This window comes from Petromyzon marinus, chromosome 71, assembly GCF_048934315.1.
Source record: "Petromyzon marinus isolate PM22_M1 ecotype Great Lakes invasive population chromosome 71, UKy_Petmar_22M1.pri1.0, whole genome shotgun sequence".
In the NCBI taxonomy this organism is placed as follows: domain Eukaryota; kingdom Metazoa; phylum Chordata; class Hyperoartia; order Petromyzontiformes; family Petromyzontidae; genus Petromyzon; species Petromyzon marinus.
The window spans coordinates 4,855,458-4,873,200 of NC_133737.1; the positions used below are offsets into that span (position 1 = coordinate 4,855,458).

Below are 17,743 nucleotides of genomic sequence, written 5' to 3' on the forward strand. Positions count from 1 at the left end.
AGGCTTTGACTACAAGACCTGTAATGTTCTGGTGGCCTTGGAGCAGCAGTCACCGGACATTGCCCTCGGGGTTCACCAACATCGCTCGGAGCTCGACATTGGGGCTGGAGATCAGGTGGGGGGTTAGTGGGGGGGTTGGTGGGTGGGTGGGTTAGTGGGGGGGGTGGGTGAGTGGGTGAGTGGGTGAGTGGGTGGGTGGGTGAGTGGGGGGGTGAGTGAGTGAGTGGGTTAGTGGGTGTGTGGGTGAGTGATTGGTGAGTGAGTGAGTGGGTGGGGGGGTGGGTGGGTGTGTGGGTGAGTGGGTTAGTGAGTGAGTGGGTGGGTGGGTGAGTGGCTGGGTGCGTTGGTGGGTGGGTGAGTTAGTGGGTGGGTGGGTTAGTGGGTGGGTGGGTTAGTGGGTGGGTGAGTGAGTGGGTGGGTGAGTGAGTGGGTGAGTCAGTGGGTTAGTGAGTGGGTGGGTGGGTGAGTGGGTAGGTGAGTGGGTGGGTGCGTTGGTGGGGGGGTGAGTGGGTGAGTGAGTGGGTGGGTGGGTGGGTGAATGGGTGGGTGGGTGAGTGAGTGAGTGGGTGGGTGAGTGAGTGGTTGAGCAAGCTGGTGAGCGAGCTGGTGAGCGAGCTGGTGAGCGGCTCCCCCCCCCTGCCCCCCCTGCCCCCCAGGGTTTGATGTTTGGCTACGCCACGGACGAGACTGAGGAGCTGATGCCGCTGACGGTGTCACTGGCTCACTCGCTCAACGCTCGGATGGCGCAGCTACGTCGCGATGGATCACTGCCCTGGCTACGCCCAGACTCCAAGACCCAGGTGACTCACTGACTGACTGAGTGACTGGGTGAGTGACTCACTGAGTGACTGAGTGAGTGACTGAGTAACTGAGTGAGTAACTGAGTGAGTAACTGAGTGAGTAACTGAGTGACTGACTGAGTGACTGAGTGAGTGACTGTGTGAGTGACTGTGTGAGTGACTGAGTGAGTGACTGAGTGACTGACTGGCTCACTCGCTCAACGCTCGAATGGCGCAGCTACGTCGCGATGGATCACTGCCCTGGCTACGCCCAGACTCCAAGACCCAGGTGACTCACTGACTGACTCACTGACTGGGTGACTGACTGACTGACTGAGTGACTGACTGAGTGACTGACTGAGTGACTGTGTGAGTGACTGAGTGACTAATTGAGTGACTGAGTGACTGACTGGCTCACTCGCTCAACGCTCGAATGGCGCAGCTACGTCGCGATGGATCACTGCCCTGGCTCCGCCCAGACTCCAAGACCCAGGTGACTCACTGAGTGGGTGACTGAGTGAGTGACTGACTGAGTGACTAATTGACTGACTGAGTGGCTGACTGAGTGGCTGACTGAGTGACTGAGTGAGTGACTGAGTGAGTGACTGACTGAGTGACTGACTGAGTGACTGACTGAGTGACTGAGTGAGTGACTGAGTGACTAATTGACTGACTGACTGGCTCACTCGCTCAACGCTCGAATGGCGCAGCTACGTCGCGATGGATCACTGCCCTGGCTCCGCCCAGACTCCAAGACCCAGGTGACTGAGTGGGTGACTGAGTGACTCACTGAGTGACTGAGTGACTGACTGAGTGACTGAGTGACTGACTGGCTCACTCGCTCAACGCTCGAATGGCGCAGCTACGTCGCGATGGATCACTGCCCTGGCTACGCCCAGACTCCAAGACCCAGGTGACTGAGTGGGTCACTGTGTGAGTGACTGAGTGAGTGACTGAGTGGGTGACTGACTGAGTGACTGACTGACTGACTGAGTGACTGTGTGAGTGACTGACTGACTGTGTGAGTAACTGAGTGAATGACTGAGTCACTGACTGAGTGACTGACTGAGTGACTGTGTGACTGACTGAGTGACTGTGTGACTGACTGACTGAGTGACTGACTGACTGAGTGACTAATTGACTGACTGAGTGGCTGACTGAGTGACTGAGTGAGTGACTGACTGAGTGACTGAGTGAGTGAGTGACTGACTGAGTGACTGAGTGAGTGACTGACTGACTGAGTGACTAATTGACTGACTGACTGAGTGACTGACTGACTGACTAATTGACTGACTGGCTCACTCGCTCAACGCTCGAATGGCGCAGCTACGTCGCGATGGATCACTGCCCTGGCTACGCCCAGACTCCAAGACCCAGGTGACTGAGTGGGTCACTGTGTGAGTGACTGAGTGAGTGACTGAGTGGGTGACTGACTGAGTGACTGACTGACTGACTGAGTGACTGTGTGAGTGACTGACTGACTGTGTGAGTAACTGAGTGAATGACTGAGTCACTGACTGAGTGACTGACTGAGTGACTGTGTGACTGACTGAGTGACTGTGTGACTGACTGACTGAGTGACTGACTGACTGAGTGACTAATTGACTGACTGAGTGGCTGACTGAGTGACTGAGTGAGTGACTGACTGAGTGACTGAGTGAGTGAGTGACTGACTGAGTGACTGAGTGAGTGACTGACTGACTGAGTGACTAATTGACTGACTGACTGAGTGACTGACTGACTGACTAATTGACTGACTGGCTCACTCGCTCAACGCTCGAATGGCGCAGCTACGTCGCGATGGATCACTGCCCTGGCTACGCCCAGACTCCAAGACCCAGGTGACTCACTGACTGACTCACTGACTGGGTGAGTGACTGACTGAGTGGCTGACTGAGTGGCTGACTGAGTGACTGAGTGAGTGACTGACTGAGTGACTGACTGAGTGGCTGACTGAGTGGCTGACTGAGTGACTGAGTGAGTGACTGAGTGAGTGACTGACTGAGTGGCTGACTGAGTGACTGTGTGACTGACTGACTGACTGAGTGACTAATTGACTGACTGACTGAGTGACTAATTGAGTGACTGACTGACTGACTGGCTCACTCGCTCAACGCTCGAATGGCGCAGCTACGTCGCGATGGATCACTGCCCTGGCTACGCCCAGACTCCAAGACCCAGGTGACTCACTGACTGACTCACTGAGTGACTGACTGAGTGACTGAGTGGCTGACTGAGTGAGTGACTGACTGAGTGACTGACTGAGTGGCTGACTGAGTGGCTGACTGAGTGGCTGACTGAGTGACTGAGTGAGTGACTGAGTGAGTGACTGAGTGAGTGACTGACTGAGTGGCTGACTGAGTGACTGTGTGACTGACTGACTGACTGAGTGAGTGACTGAGTGACTAATTGAGTGACTGAGTGACTGACTGGCTCACTCGCTCAACGCTCGAATGGCGCAGCTACGTCGCGATGGATCACTGCCCTGGCTACGCCCAGACTCCAAGACCCAGGTGACTGAGTGAGTGACTGACTGAGTGACTGACTGAGTGGCTGACTGAGTGGCTGACTGAGTGGCTGACTGAGTGACTGTGTGAGTGACTGACTGAGTGACTGACTGACTGTGTGAGTAACTGAGTGAATGACTGACTGACTGAGTCACTGACTGAGTGACTGACTGAGTGACTGTGTGAGTGACTGTGTGACTGACTGAGTGACTGTGTGACTGACTGACTGAGTGACTAATTGACTGACTGAGTGGCTGACTGAGTGACTGAGTGGCTGACTGAGTGACTGAGTGAGTGACTGACTGAGTGACTGACTGAGTGACTGACTGACTGAGTGACTAATTGTCTGACTGACTGAGTGACTAATTGAGTGACTGAGTGACTGAGTGACTGACTGGCTCACTCGCTCAACGCTCGAATGGCTCAGCTACGTCGCGATGGATCACTGCCCTGGCTACGCCCAGACTCCAAGACCCAGGTGACTCACTGACTGACTCACTGAGTGGGTGACTGACTGACTGACTGAGTGACTAATTGACTGACTGAGTAACTAAGTGACTGACTGAGTGACTGACTGACTGAGTGACTGAGTGACTGACTAACTAAGTGACTGAGATACTGTACCTACAGGTGACTGTGTGACTGAGTGACTGACTAAGTGACAGATACTGTACCTACAGGTGACTGAGTGACTGACTGAGTGACTGACTAACTAATTGACTGAGTAACTGTACCTACAGGTGACTGAGTGACTGAGTGACTGACTGAGTGACTGACTGAGTGACTAACTAAGTGACTGAGATACTGTACCTACAGGTGACTGTGTGAGTGAGTGACTGACTGAGTGACTGACTGAGTGACTGACTGACTGACTAACTAAGTGACTGAGTGACTGACTAAGTGACTGAGATACTGTACCTACAGGTGACTGAGTGACCGACTGACTGACTAAGTGATTGAGATACTGTACCTACAGGTGACTGAGTGACTGACTGAGTGACTGACTGACTAAGTGACTGAGATACTGTACCTACAGGTGACTGTACCTACAGGTGACTGAGTGACTGACTGACTAAGTGACTGAGATACTGTACCTACAGGTGACTGTGTGACTGACTGAGTGACTAACTAAGTGACTGAGATACTGTACCTACAGGTGACTGTTTGACTGACTGAGTGACTAACTAAGTGACTGAGATACTGTACCTACAGGTGACTGTACCTACAGGTGACTGTGTGACTGACTGAGTGACTAACTAAGTGACTGAGATACTGTACCTACAGGTGACTGTACCTACAGGTGACTGAGTGACTGACTGAGTGACTGACTAACTAAGTGACTGAGAACAGGTGACTGACTGAGTGACTGACTGAGTGACTGACTAACTAAGTGACTAACTAACTGAGATACTGTACCTACAGGTGACTGAGTGACTGAGTGACTGAGTGACTGACTGAGTGACTGACTGAGTGACTGACTAACTAAGTGACTAACTAACTGAGATACTGTACCTACAGGTGACTGTACCTACAGGTGACTGACTGAGTGACTGAGTGACTAACTAAGTGACTGAGTGACTGACTGAGTGACTAACTGAGATACTGTACGTACAGGTGACTGTACAGTATCGCCAGGAATGTGGAGCGGTGGTGCCAGTCAGAGTCCACACCGTGGTCATCTCAGTGCAGCACGACGAGAAGGTGACCACAATCACCACAATCACCACAATCACCACAACAATCACCACAATCACCACAATCACCACAACAATCACAACAACAATCACCACAATCACCACAATCACCACAATCACAACAACAATCACCACAATCACAACAACAATCACCACAATCACCACAATCACAACAACAATCACCACAATCACCACAACAATCACCACAATCACCACAACAATCACCACAATCACCACAATCACCACAACCACCACAATCACCACAATCACAACAACAATCACCACAATCACCACAATCACCACAACAATCACCACAATCACCACAATCACCACAACAATCACCACAATCACCACAATCACCACAATCACAACAACAATCACCACAATCACCACAATCACCACAATCACAACAACAATCACCACAATCACCACAATCACCACAACAATCACCACAATCACCACAATCACAACAACAATCACCACAATCACCACAATCGCCACAATCGCCACAATCGCCACAATCGCCACAATCGCCACAATCGCCACAATCGCCACAATCACCACAATCACAACAATCACCACAATCACCACAATCACCACAATCACCACAATCACAACAACAATCACCACAATCACCACAATCACCACAATCACCACAATCACAACAATCACAACAATCACCACAATCACCACAATCACCACAATCACAACAACAATCACCACAATCACCACAATCACCACAATCACCACAACAACCACAATCACCACAATCACCACAATCACCACAACAACCACAACAACCACAACAATCACCACAATCACCACAATCACAACAACAATCACCACAATCACCACAATCACAACAATTACCACAATCACCACAATCACCACAATCACCACAATCACAACAACAATCACCACAATCATCACCACAATCACCACAATCACCACAATCACAACAATCACCACAACAATCACAACAATCACCACAACAATCACCACAATCACAACAACAATCACCACAATCACAACAATCACCACAATCACCACAATCACCACCATCACCACAATCACCACCATCACCACCACCACCATCACCACCATCACCACCACCACCATCACCACCACCATCATCACCATCACCACCACCACCATCACCACCACCATCATCACCATCACCATCACCACCATCACCACCACCACCATCACCCACCACCATCACCACCACCACCATCACCACCACCACCATCACCACCACCACCACCACCACCATCACCACCATCACCATCACCACCATCACCACCACCATCACCACCATCACCACCATCACCACCACCACCACCATCACCACCACCATCACCACCATCACCACCATCACCACCACCACCACCATCACCATCATCACCACCATCACCATCACCACCATCACCACCACCATCACCACCACCACCATCACCACCACTACCACCACCATCACCACCACCATCACCACCATCACCACCACCATCACCACCACCATCACCATGTTCTATCCACTGCTGCCTTGTCCCAGGTGTCTCTGGATGAGATGCGTGTGGCTCTGATGGAGCGAGTGGTGAAGTCCGTTGTTCCGGAGCGCTACCTCGACGCCAACACTGTGTGCCACCTCCAGCCCAGCGGTCGCTTCGTCATCGGTGGTCCTCAGGTGAGGAGCCAACTCACTCACCAACTCACTCACCACTCACTCACCAACTCACCAACTCACTCACCACTCACTCACCAACTCACCACTCACTCACCAACTCACCAACTCACTCACCACTCACTCACCAACTCACTCACCAACTCACTCACCAACTCACCAACTCACTCACCAACTCACTCACCCACTCACCACTCACTCACCAACTCACTCACCAACTCACTCACCAACTCGCTCACCAACTCACTCACCAACTCACTCACCAACTCACTCACCAACTCACTCACCAACTCACTCACCAACTCACCACTCACTCACCCACTCACTCACCAACTCACTCACCAACTCACTCACCAACTCGCTCACCAACTCACTCACCAACTCACTCACCAACTCACTCACCAACTCACCCACTCACTCACCCACTCACTCACCAACTCACTCACCAACCCACTCACCCACTCACTCACCAACTCACTCACCAACTCACCAACTCACCAACTCACTCACCAACTCACTCACCAACTCACTCACCAACTCACTCACCAACTCACTCACCAACTCACTCACCAACTCACTCACCAACTCACTCACCACTCACCAACTCACTCACCAACTCACTCACCAACTCACCACTCACTCACCAACTCACTCACCAACTCACCACTCACTCATCAACTCACTCACCAACTCACTCACCAACTCACTCACCAACTCACTCACCAACTCACTCACCAACTCACTCACCACTCACCAACTCACTCACCAACTCACTCACCAACTCACCACTCACTCACCAACTCACTCACCAACTCACTCACCAACTCACCACTCACTCACCAACTCACTCACCAACTCACTCACCAACTCACTCACCAACTCACTCACCAACTCACTCACCACTCACCAACTCACTCACCAACTCACTCACCAACTCACTCACCAACTCACTCACCAACTCACCACTCACTCACCAACTCACTCACCAACTCACTCACCAACTCACTCACCAACTCACTCACCAACTCACTCACCAACTCACTCACCACTCACCAACTCACTCACCAACTCACTCACCAACTCACTCACCAACTCACTCACCAACTCACTCACCAACTCACTCACCACTCACTCACCCACTCACTCACCAACTCACTCACCACTCACTCACCCACTCACTCACCAACTCACTCACCAACTCACTCACCAACTCACTCACCAACTCACTCACCCACCAACTCACCAACTCACTCACCAACTCACTCACCAACTCACTCACCACTCACTCACCAACTCACTCACCACTCACTCACCAACTCACTCACCAACTCACTCACCACTCACTCACCAACTCACTCACCACTCACTCACCAACTCACTCACCAACTCACCAACTCACTCACCAACTCACCAACTCACTCACCACTCACTCACCAACTCACTCACCAACTCACTCACCAACTCACTCACCACTCACTCACACTCACTCACCAACTCACTCACCATCTCACCAACTCACTCACCAACTCACCAACTCACTCACCACTCACTCACCAACTCACTCACCAACTCACTCACCAACTCACTCACCAACTCACTCACCACTCACTCACCACTCACTCACCAACTCACTCACCAACTCACTCACCAACTCACTCACCACTCACCAACTCACTCACCAACTCACTCACCAACTCACTCACTCACCAACTCACTCACCAACTCACCAACTCACTCACCAACTCACCAACTCACTCACCAACTCACTCACCAACTCACCAACTCACTCACCAACTCACTCACCAACTCACCAACTCACTCACCAACTCACTCACCAACTCACCAACTCACTCACCAACTCACTCACCAACTCACTCACCACTCACCAACTCACTCACCAACTCACTCACCACTCACCAACTCACTCACCAACTCACTCACCACTCACCAACTCACTCACCAACTCACTCACCACTCACCAACTCACTCACCAACTCACTCACCAACTCACTCACCAACTCACCAACTCACTCACCAACTCACTCACCAACTCACCAACTCGCTCACCAACTCACTCACCAAACTCACTCACCAACTCACTCACCACTCACTCACCAACTCACTCACCAACTCACTCACCACTCACTCACCAACTCACTCACCAACTCACTCACCAACTCACCAACTCACTCACCAACTCACTCACCAACTCACCAACTCACTCACCAACTCACTCACCAACTCACCAACTCACTCACCAACTCACTCACCAACTCACCAACTCACTCACCAACTCACTCACCAACTCACTCACCAACTCACTCACCAACTCACTCACCAACTCACTCACCAACTCACTCACCAACTCACCAACTCACTCACCAACTCACTCACCAACTCACTCACCCACTCACCAACTCACTCACCACTCACTCACCAACTCACTCACCAACTCACTCACCAACTCACTCACCAACTCACTCACCAACTCACTCACCAACTCACTCACCACTCACTCACCAACTCACTCACCAACTCACTCACCAACTCACTCACCACTCACTCACCAACTCACTCACCAACTCACTCACCAACTCACTCACCAACTCACTCACCAACTCACTCACCAACTCACTCACCAACTCACTCACCACTCACTCACCAACTCACTCACCAACTCACTCACCAACTCACCAACTCACTCACCAACTCACTCACCAACTCACTCACCACTCACTCACCAACTCACTCACCACTCACTCACCAACTCACTCACCCACTCACCAACTCACTCACCAACTCACCACTCACTCACCAACTCACTCACCAACTCACTCACCAACTCACCAACTCACTCACCAACTCACTCACCAACTCACTCACCACACACTCACCAACTCACTCACCAACTCAATCACCAACTCACCACTCACTCACCACTCACCAACTCACTCACCACTCACTCACCAACTCGCTCACCACTCACCACTCACTCACCACTCACTCACCAACTCGCTCACCACTCACCACTCACTCACCAAGTCGCTCACCAACTCACCAACTCACTCGCTCACCAACTCGCTCACCAACTCACTCACCAAGTCGCTCACCAACTCACCACTCACTCACCAACTCACCAACTCACCAACTCACCAACTCACTCACCACTCACTCACCAACTCGCTCACCACTCACCACTCACTCACCACTCACTCACCAAGTCGCTCACCAACTCACCAACTCACTCGCTCACTAAGTCGCTCACCAACTCACTCACCAACTCGCTCACCAACTCACTCACCAACTAGCCCGCCATCTCGCTCACTCACCACTCACTCACTCACCAACTCGCTCACTCACCACTCACCCACCCACCCACTCGCCCACTCACCCACTAACCCACTCACCACTCACCACTCACTCACCAACTCACTCACCAACTCACTCACCAACTCACTCACCAACTCACTCACCAACTCACTCACCAACTCACTCACCAACTCACTCACCACTCACTCACCAACTCACTCACCAACTCACTCACCAACTCACCAACTCACTCACCAACTCACTCACCAACTCACTCACCACTCACTCACCAACTCACTCACCACTCACTCACCAACTCACTCACCCACTCACCAACTCACTCACCAACTCACCACTCACTCACCAACTCACTCACCAACTCACTCACCAACTCACCAACTCACTCACCAACTCACTCACCAACTCACTCACCACACACTCACCAACTCACTCACCAACTCAATCACCAACTCACCACTCACTCACCACTCACCAACTCACTCACCACTCACTCACCAACTCGCTCACCACTCACCACTCACTCACCACTCACTCACCAACTCGCTCACCACTCACCACTCACTCACCAAGTCGCTCACCAACTCACCAACTCACTCGCTCACCAACTCGCTCACCAACTCACTCACCAAGTCGCTCACCAACTCACCACTCACTCACCAACTCACCAACTCACCAACTCACCAACTCACTCACCACTCACTCACCAACTCGCTCACCACTCACCACTCACTCACCACTCACTCACCAAGTCGCTCACCAACTCACCAACTCACTCGCTCACTAAGTCGCTCACCAACTCACTCACCAACTCGCTCACCAACTCACTCACCAACTAGCCCGCCATCTCGCTCACTCACCACTCACTCACTCACCAACTCGCTCACTCACCACTCACCCACCCACCCACTCGCCCACTCACCCACTAACCCACTCACCACTCACCACTCACTCACCAACTCAGCAACTCACTCACCACCTCGCTCACCACTCACCACTCACCACTCACCCACTCACCCACCCACTCACCCACTCACTCACCCACCCACTCACTCACCCACTCACTCACTCACCCACTCACTCACTCACCCACCCACTCACTCACTCACTCACCCACCAACCCCCCCACGTGACCAGGGAGACGCGGGGTTGACGGGCCGCAAGGTGATCGTGGACACGTACGGTGGCTGGGGGGCCCATGGTGGAGGGGGCCTTCTCTCCCCCCCCCCACTAACCCCTCCACCCACCAACCCCCCCACCCACCAGGGAGACGCGGGGTTGACGGGCCGCAAGGTGATCGTGGACACGTACGGTGGCTGGGGGGCCCATGGTGGAGGGGGCCTTCTCTCCCCCCCCCACTAACCCCTCCACCCACCAACCCACCCACCCCACCCACCAGGGAGACGCGGGGTTGACGGGCCGCAAGGTGATCGTGGACACGTACGGTGGCTGGGGGGCCCATGGTGGAGGGGCTTTCTCCGGCAAGGACTTCTCCAAAGTCGACCGCTCGGCAGCCTATGCAGCTCGTTGGGTGGCCAAGTCGCTCGTCACAGCAGGGCTCTGTCGGAGGGTCCTGGTGCAGGTGAGGAGGTGGTGAGGAGGTGGTGAGGAGGTGAGGGTGAGGTGAGGGTGAGGTGTGGTGGTGAGGGTGATGGTGGTGATGATGGTGGTGTCTATGCAGCTCGTTGGGTGGCCAAGTCGCTCGTCACAGCAGGGCTCTGTCGGAGGGTCCTGGTGCAGGTGAGGAGGTGGTGGTGAGGAGGTGGTGAGGAGGTGAGGGTGAGGAGGTGAGGGTGGTGATGATGGTGGTGATGATGGTGGTGAGGGTGGTGATGGTGGTGATGATGGTGGTGTCTATGCAGCTCGTTGGGTGGCCAAGTCGCTCGTCACAGCAGGGCTCTGTCGGAGGGTCCTGGTGCAGGTGAGGAGGTGGTGAGGAGGTGAGGGTGAGGGTGATGGTGATGGTGATGGTGAGGTGATGGTGAGGTGTGGTGGTGTCTATGCAGCTCGTTGGGTGGCCAAGTCGCTCGTCACAGCAGGGCTCTGTCGGAGGGTCCTGGTGCAGGTGAGGAGGTGGTGGTGAGGAGGTGGTGAGGGTGAGGAGGTGAGGGTGAGGGTGAGGAGGTGAGGGTGGTGGTGAGGGTGAGGGTGAGGTGGTGGTGGTGGTGATGATGGTGGTGTCTATGCAGCTCGTTGGGTGGCCAAGTCGCTCGTCACAGCAGGGCTCTGTCGGAGGGTCCTGGTGCAGGTGAGGAGGTGGTGAGGGTGAGGAGGTGAGGGTGAGGGTGAGGGTGAGGAGGTGAGGGTGAGGGTGAGGTGTGGTGATGGTGGTGGTGGTGGTGATGATGGTGGTGTCTATGCAGCTCGTTGGGTGGCCAAGTCGCTCGTCACAGCAGGGCTCTGTCGGAGGGTCCTGGTGCAGGTGAGGAGGTGGTGAGGGTGGTGAGGAGGTGAGGGTGAGGGTGAGGAGGTGAGGGTGAGGGTGAGGTGGTGAGGGTGGTGGTGGTGGTGATGATGGTGGTGTCTATGCAGCTCGTTGGGTGGCCAAGTCGCTCGTCACAGCAGGGCTCTGTCGGAGGGTCCTGGTGCAGGTGAGGAGGTGGTGAGGGTGAGGAGGTGAGGGTGAGGGTGAGGAGGTGAGGGTGAGGTGAGGGTGAGGTGGTGAGGGTGGTGGTGATGGTGGTGGTGATGATGGTGGTGTCTATGCAGCTCGTTGGGTGGCCAAGTCGCTCGTCACAGCAGGGCTCTGTCGGAGGGTCCTGGTGCAGGTGAGGAGGAGGTGGTGAGGGTGAGGAGGTGGTGAGGGTGAGGAGGTGAGGGTGAGGGTGAGGAGGTGAGGGTGGTGATGGTGATGATGGTGGTGAGGGTGGTGATGGTTGTGATGTTGGTGGTGTCTATGCAGCTCGTTGGGTGGCTAAGTCGCTCGTCACAGCAGGGCTCTGTCGGAGGGTCCTGGTGCAGGTGAGGAGGTGGTGAGGGTGAGGTGGTGAGGGTGAGGAGGTGAGGGTGAGGGTGAGGTGGTGGTGAGGGTGAGGGTGAGGTGGTGGTGATGGTGGTGATGATGGTGGTGTCTATGCAGCTCGTTGGGTGGCTAAGTCGCTCGTCACAGCAGGGCTCTGTCGGAGGGTCCTGGTGCAGGTGAGGAGGTGGTGAGGAGGTGAGGGTGAGGGTGATGGTGATGGTGATGGTGAGGTGATGGTGAGGTGTGGTGGTGTCTATGCAGCTCGTTGGGTGGCCAAGTCGCTCGTCACAGCAGGGCTCTGTCGGAGGGTCCTGGTGCAGGTGAGGAGGTGGTGGTGAGGAGGTGAGGGTGAGGAGGTGAGGGTGAGGAGGTGAGGGTGAGGGTGAGGAGGTGAGGGTGGTGATGGTGATGATGGTGGTTGTGATGTTGGTGGTGATGGTGGTGGTGGTGGTGATGATGGTTGTGATGTTGGTGATGGTGGTGGTGATGGTGGTGGTGAGAGTGAGGAGGTGGTGAGGGTGAGGAGGTGAGGGTGAGGAGGTGAGGGTGAGGGTGTGGTGGTGAGGGTGAGGAGGTGAGGGTGAGGAGGTGAGGGTGAGGAGGTGATGGTGAGGGTGTGGTGGTGAGGGTGAGGGTGAGGTGTGGTGATGGTGGTGGTGGTGGTGATGATGGTGGTGTCTATGCAGCTCGTTGGGTGGCCAAGTCGCTCGTCACAGCAGGGCTCTGTCGGAGGGTCCTGGTGCAGGTGAGGAGGTGGTGAGGAGGTGGTGAGGGTGAGGAGGTGAGGGTGAGGGTGAGGAGGTGAGGGTGAGGGTGATGGTGATGGTGATGGTGAGGTGATGGTGAGGTGTGGTGGTGTCTATGCAGCTCGTTGGGTGGCTAAGTCGCTCGTCACAGCAGGGCTCTGTCGGAGGGTCCTGGTGCAGGTGAGGAGGTGGTGAGGAGGTGGTGATGGTGGTGATGGTGATGGTGGTGATGGTGGTGGTGGTGGTGGTGATGATGGTGGTGATGGTGGTGGTGATGGTGGTGATGGTGGTGGTGGTGATGGTGATGATGGTGATGATGATGGTGGTGATGGTGGTGATGGTGATGGTGGTGGTGATGGTGGTGATGGTGGTGGTGATGGTGGTGGTGGTGGTGGTGGTGATGGTGGTGATGGTGGTGGTGGTGATGGTGGTGGTGGTGGTGGTGATGGTGGTGGTGGTGGTGGTGGTGATGGTGGTGATGGTGGTGATGGTGATGGTGGTGATGGTGATGGTGGTGATGGTGGTGATGGTGGTGGTGATGGTGGTGGTGATGGTGGTGGTGGTGGTGGTGGTGATGGTGGTGGTGGTGGTGATGGTGGTGATGGTGGTGGTGATGGTGGTGGTGGTGGTGATGGTGGTGGTGATGGTGGTGGTGGTGATGGTGGTGGTGGTGGTGGTGGTGATGGTGATGGTGGTGATGGTGGTGGTGATGGTGGTGGTGATGGTGGTGGTGATGGTGGTGGTGGTGGTGATGGTGGTGATGGTGGTGGTGGTGGTGATGGTGGTGATGGTGGTGGTGATGGTGGTGGTGATGGTGGTGGTGGTGGTGGTGGTGATGGTGATGGTGGTGGTGGTGGTGGTGGTGAGGAGGTGGTGGTGGTGGGTGAGGCGATAGATAGTGTGTCGGTGATGTGAGCTGGTGGTTGAGTTGTGTGTGGTAGTTGGTGTGCATGACCAGCTAGTGTGGTGGCTAGTGTGGTAGTTAGTGTGGTAGTTAGTGTGGTAGTTAGTGTGGTAGTTGGTGTGGTAGTTAGTGTGGTAGTTAGTGTGGTAGTTAGTGTGGTAGCTAGTGTGGTAGTTGGTGTGGTAGTTAGTGTGGTAGTTAGTGTGGTAGTTAGTGTGGTAGTTAGTGTGGTAGTTGGTGTGGTAGTTAGTGTGGTAGTTAGTGTGGTAGTTGGTGTGGTAGTTGGTGTGGTAGTTAGTGTGGTAGTTAGTGTGGTAGTTAGTGTGGTAGCTGGTGTGGTAGTTGGTGTGGTAGTTAGTGTGGTAGTTAGTGTGGTAGTTGGTGTGGTAGTTAGTGTGGTAGTTGGTGTGGTAGTTGGTGTGGTAGTTGGTGTGGTAGTTAGTGTGGTGGTTAGTGTGGTAGCTAGTGTGGTGGCTAGTGTGGTGGTTAGTGTGGTGGTTAGTGTGGTAGTTAGTGTGGTAGTTAGTGTGGTGGTTAGTGTACTAGCTAGTGTACTAGCTAGTGTGGTAGTTAATGTTCTAGTTAGTGTGGTAGTTAGTGTGGTAGTTAGTGTGGTAGCTAGTGTGGTGGTTAGTGTGGTGGTTAGTGTGGTGGCTAGTGTGGTGGCTAGTGTGGTAGTTAGTGTGGTAGTTAGTGTGGTAGTTAGTGTGGTAGTTAGTGTGGTAGTTAATGTTCTAGTTAGTGTGGTAGTTAGTGTGGTAGCTAGTGTGGTGGTTAGTGTGGTGGTTAGTGTGGTAGTTAGTGTGGTGGCTAGTGTGGTGGTTAGTGTGGTGGTTAGTGTGGTGGTTAGTGTGGTAGTTAGTGTGGTGGTTAGTGTGGTGGTTAGTGTGGTGGTTAGTGTGGTGGTTAGTGTGGTGGTTAGTGTGGTGGTTAGTGTGGTGGTTAGTGTGGTGGTTAGTGTGGTGGTTAGTGTGGTGGTTAGTGTGGTGGTTAGTGTGGTGGTTAGTGTGGTGGTTAGTGTGGTGGTTAGTGTGGTGGTTAGTGTGGTGGTTAGTGTGGTGGTTAGTGTGGTGGTTAGTGTGGTGGTTAGTGTGGTGGTTAGTGTGGTGGTTAGTGTGGTGGTTAGTGTGGTGGTTAGTGTGGTGGTTAGTGTGGTGGTTAGTGTGGTGGTTAGTGTACTAGCTAGTGTACTAGCTAGTGTGGTAGTTAGTGTGGTAGTTAGTGTGGTAGTTAGTGTGGTGGCTAGTGTGGTGGCTAGTGTGGTGGTTAGTGTGGTGGTTAGTGTGGTGGTTAGTGTGGTGGTTAGTGTGGTAGTTAGTGTGGTAGTTAGTGTACTAGCTAGTGTGGTAGTTAGTGTGGTAGTTAGTGTGGTAGTTAGTGTGGTAGTTAGTGTGGTAGTTAGTGTGGTAGTTAGTGTGGTAGCTAGTGTGGTAGTTAGTGTACTAGCTAGTGTGGTGGCTAGTGTGGTAGTTAGTGTGGTAGCTAGTGTGGTAGTTAGTGTACTGGCTAGTGTGGTGGCTAGTGTGGTAGTTAGTGTGGTAGCTAGTGTACTAGCTAGTGTGGTAGTTAGTGTGGTAGTTAGTGTACTAGCTAGTGTACTAGTTAGTGTGGTAGTTAGTGTGGTAGTTAATGTTCTAGTTAGTGTGGTAGTTAGTGTGGTAGTTAGTGTGGTGGTTAGTGTGGTGGTTAGTGTGGTGGTTAGTGTGGTGGTTAGTGTGGTAGTTAGTGTGGTAGTTAGTGTACTAGCTAGTGTACTAGCTAGTGTACTAGCTAGTGTGGTGGTTAGTGTGGTGGTTAGTGTGGTGGTTAGTGTGGTGGTTAGTGTGGTGGTTAGTGTGGTGGTTAGTGTGGTGGTTAGTGTGGTGGTTAGTGTGGTGGTTAGTGTGGTGGTTAGTGTGGTGGTTAGTGTGGTGGTTAGTGTGGTGGTTAGTGTGGTGGTTAGTGTGGTGGTTAGTGTGGTGGTTAGTGTGGTAGTTAGTGTGGTAGTTAGTGTACTAGCTAGTGTACTAGCTAGTGTGGTAGTTAGTGTGGTAGTTAGTGTGGTAGTTAGTGTGGTAGTTAGTGTGGTAGCTAGTGTACTAGCTAGTGTGGTAGTTAGTGTGGTAGTTAGTGTGGTAGTTAGTGTACTAGCTAGTGTACTAGCTAGTGTGGTAGTTAGTGTGGTAGTTAGTGTGGTAGTTAGTGTGGTAGCTAGTGTGGTAGTTAGTGTGGTAGTTAGTGTACTAGCTAGTGTGGTAGTTAGTGTGGTAGTTAGTGTGGTAGTTAGTGTACTAGCTAGTGTGGTAGTTAGTGTGGTAGTTAGTGTGGTGGCTAGTGTGGTGGCTAGTGTGGTGGCTAGTGTGGTAGTTAGTGTGGTAGTTAGTGTGGTAGTTAGTGTGGTAGTTAGTGTGGTAGTTAGTGTGGTAGTTAGTGTGGTAGTTAGTGTGGTAGTTAGTGTGGTAGTTAGTGTGGTAGTTAGTGTGGTAGTTAGTGTGGTAGTTAGTGTGGTAGTTAGTGTGGTAGTTAGTGTGGTAGTTAGTGTACTAGCTAGTGTGGTGGCTAGTGTGGTAGTTAGTGTGGTAGTTAGTGTGGTGGCTAGTGTGGTGGCTAGTGTGGTAGTTAGTGTGGTAGTTTGTGTGGTAGTTTGTGTGGTAGTTTGTGTGGTAGTTAGTGTGGTAGCTAGTGTGGTAGCTAGTGTGGTAGTTAGTGTGGTAGTTAGTGTACTAGCTAGTGTACTAGTTAGTGTACTAGCTAGTGTACTAGCTAGTGTACTAGTTAGTGTGGTAGCTAGTGTGGTAGCTAGTGTGGTAGCTAGTGTGGTGGTTAGTGTGGTGGTTAGTGTGGTAGTTAGTGTGGTAGCTAGTGTGGTAGCTAGTGTGGTAGCTAGTGTGGTAGTTAGTGTGGTGGTTAGTGTGGTGGTTAGTGTGGTAGTTAGTGTACTAGCTAGTGTGGTAGTTAGTGTGGTAGCTAGTGTGGTGGTTAGTGTGGTGGTTAGTGTGGTGGTTAGTGTACTAGCTAGTGTACTAGCTAGTGTGGTAGTTAGTGTGGTAGTTAGTGTGGTGGTTAGTGTGGTGGTTAGTGTGGTGGTTAGTGTGGTGGTTAGTGTGGTGGTTAGTGTGGTGGTTAGTGTGGTGGTTAGTGTGGTAGTTAGTGTACTAGCTAGT

The 17,743-nt window shown here is 52.9% G+C and overlaps 2 protein-coding genes across 2 annotated transcripts in view; both read left to right on the forward strand.

Moving 5' to 3' along the window:
• Positions 1-17,743, forward strand: part of LOC116937781 (S-adenosylmethionine synthase-like) — a 71,087-nt gene that overhangs the window by 34,748 nt on the left and 18,596 nt on the right. The window contains exons 4-8 of the mRNA XM_076055276.1: positions 3-115; positions 657-800; positions 4,901-4,987; positions 6,533-6,664; positions 11,388-11,570. Of these exons, the coding sequence (XP_075911391.1) occupies positions 3-115; positions 657-800; positions 4,901-4,987; positions 6,533-6,664; positions 11,388-11,570 (659 nt within the window). The remainder of the gene's footprint in view (positions 1-2; positions 116-656; positions 801-4,900; positions 4,988-6,532; positions 6,665-11,387; positions 11,571-17,743) is intronic.
• LOC142906780 (uncharacterized) lies at positions 4,992-6,509 on the forward strand (the record flags this gene model as incomplete). The annotated part of the gene is made up of 1 exon (XM_076055256.1): positions 4,992-6,509. A coding segment is annotated over one exon (1,518 nt), but the record flags the coding sequence as incomplete, so codon positions are not given.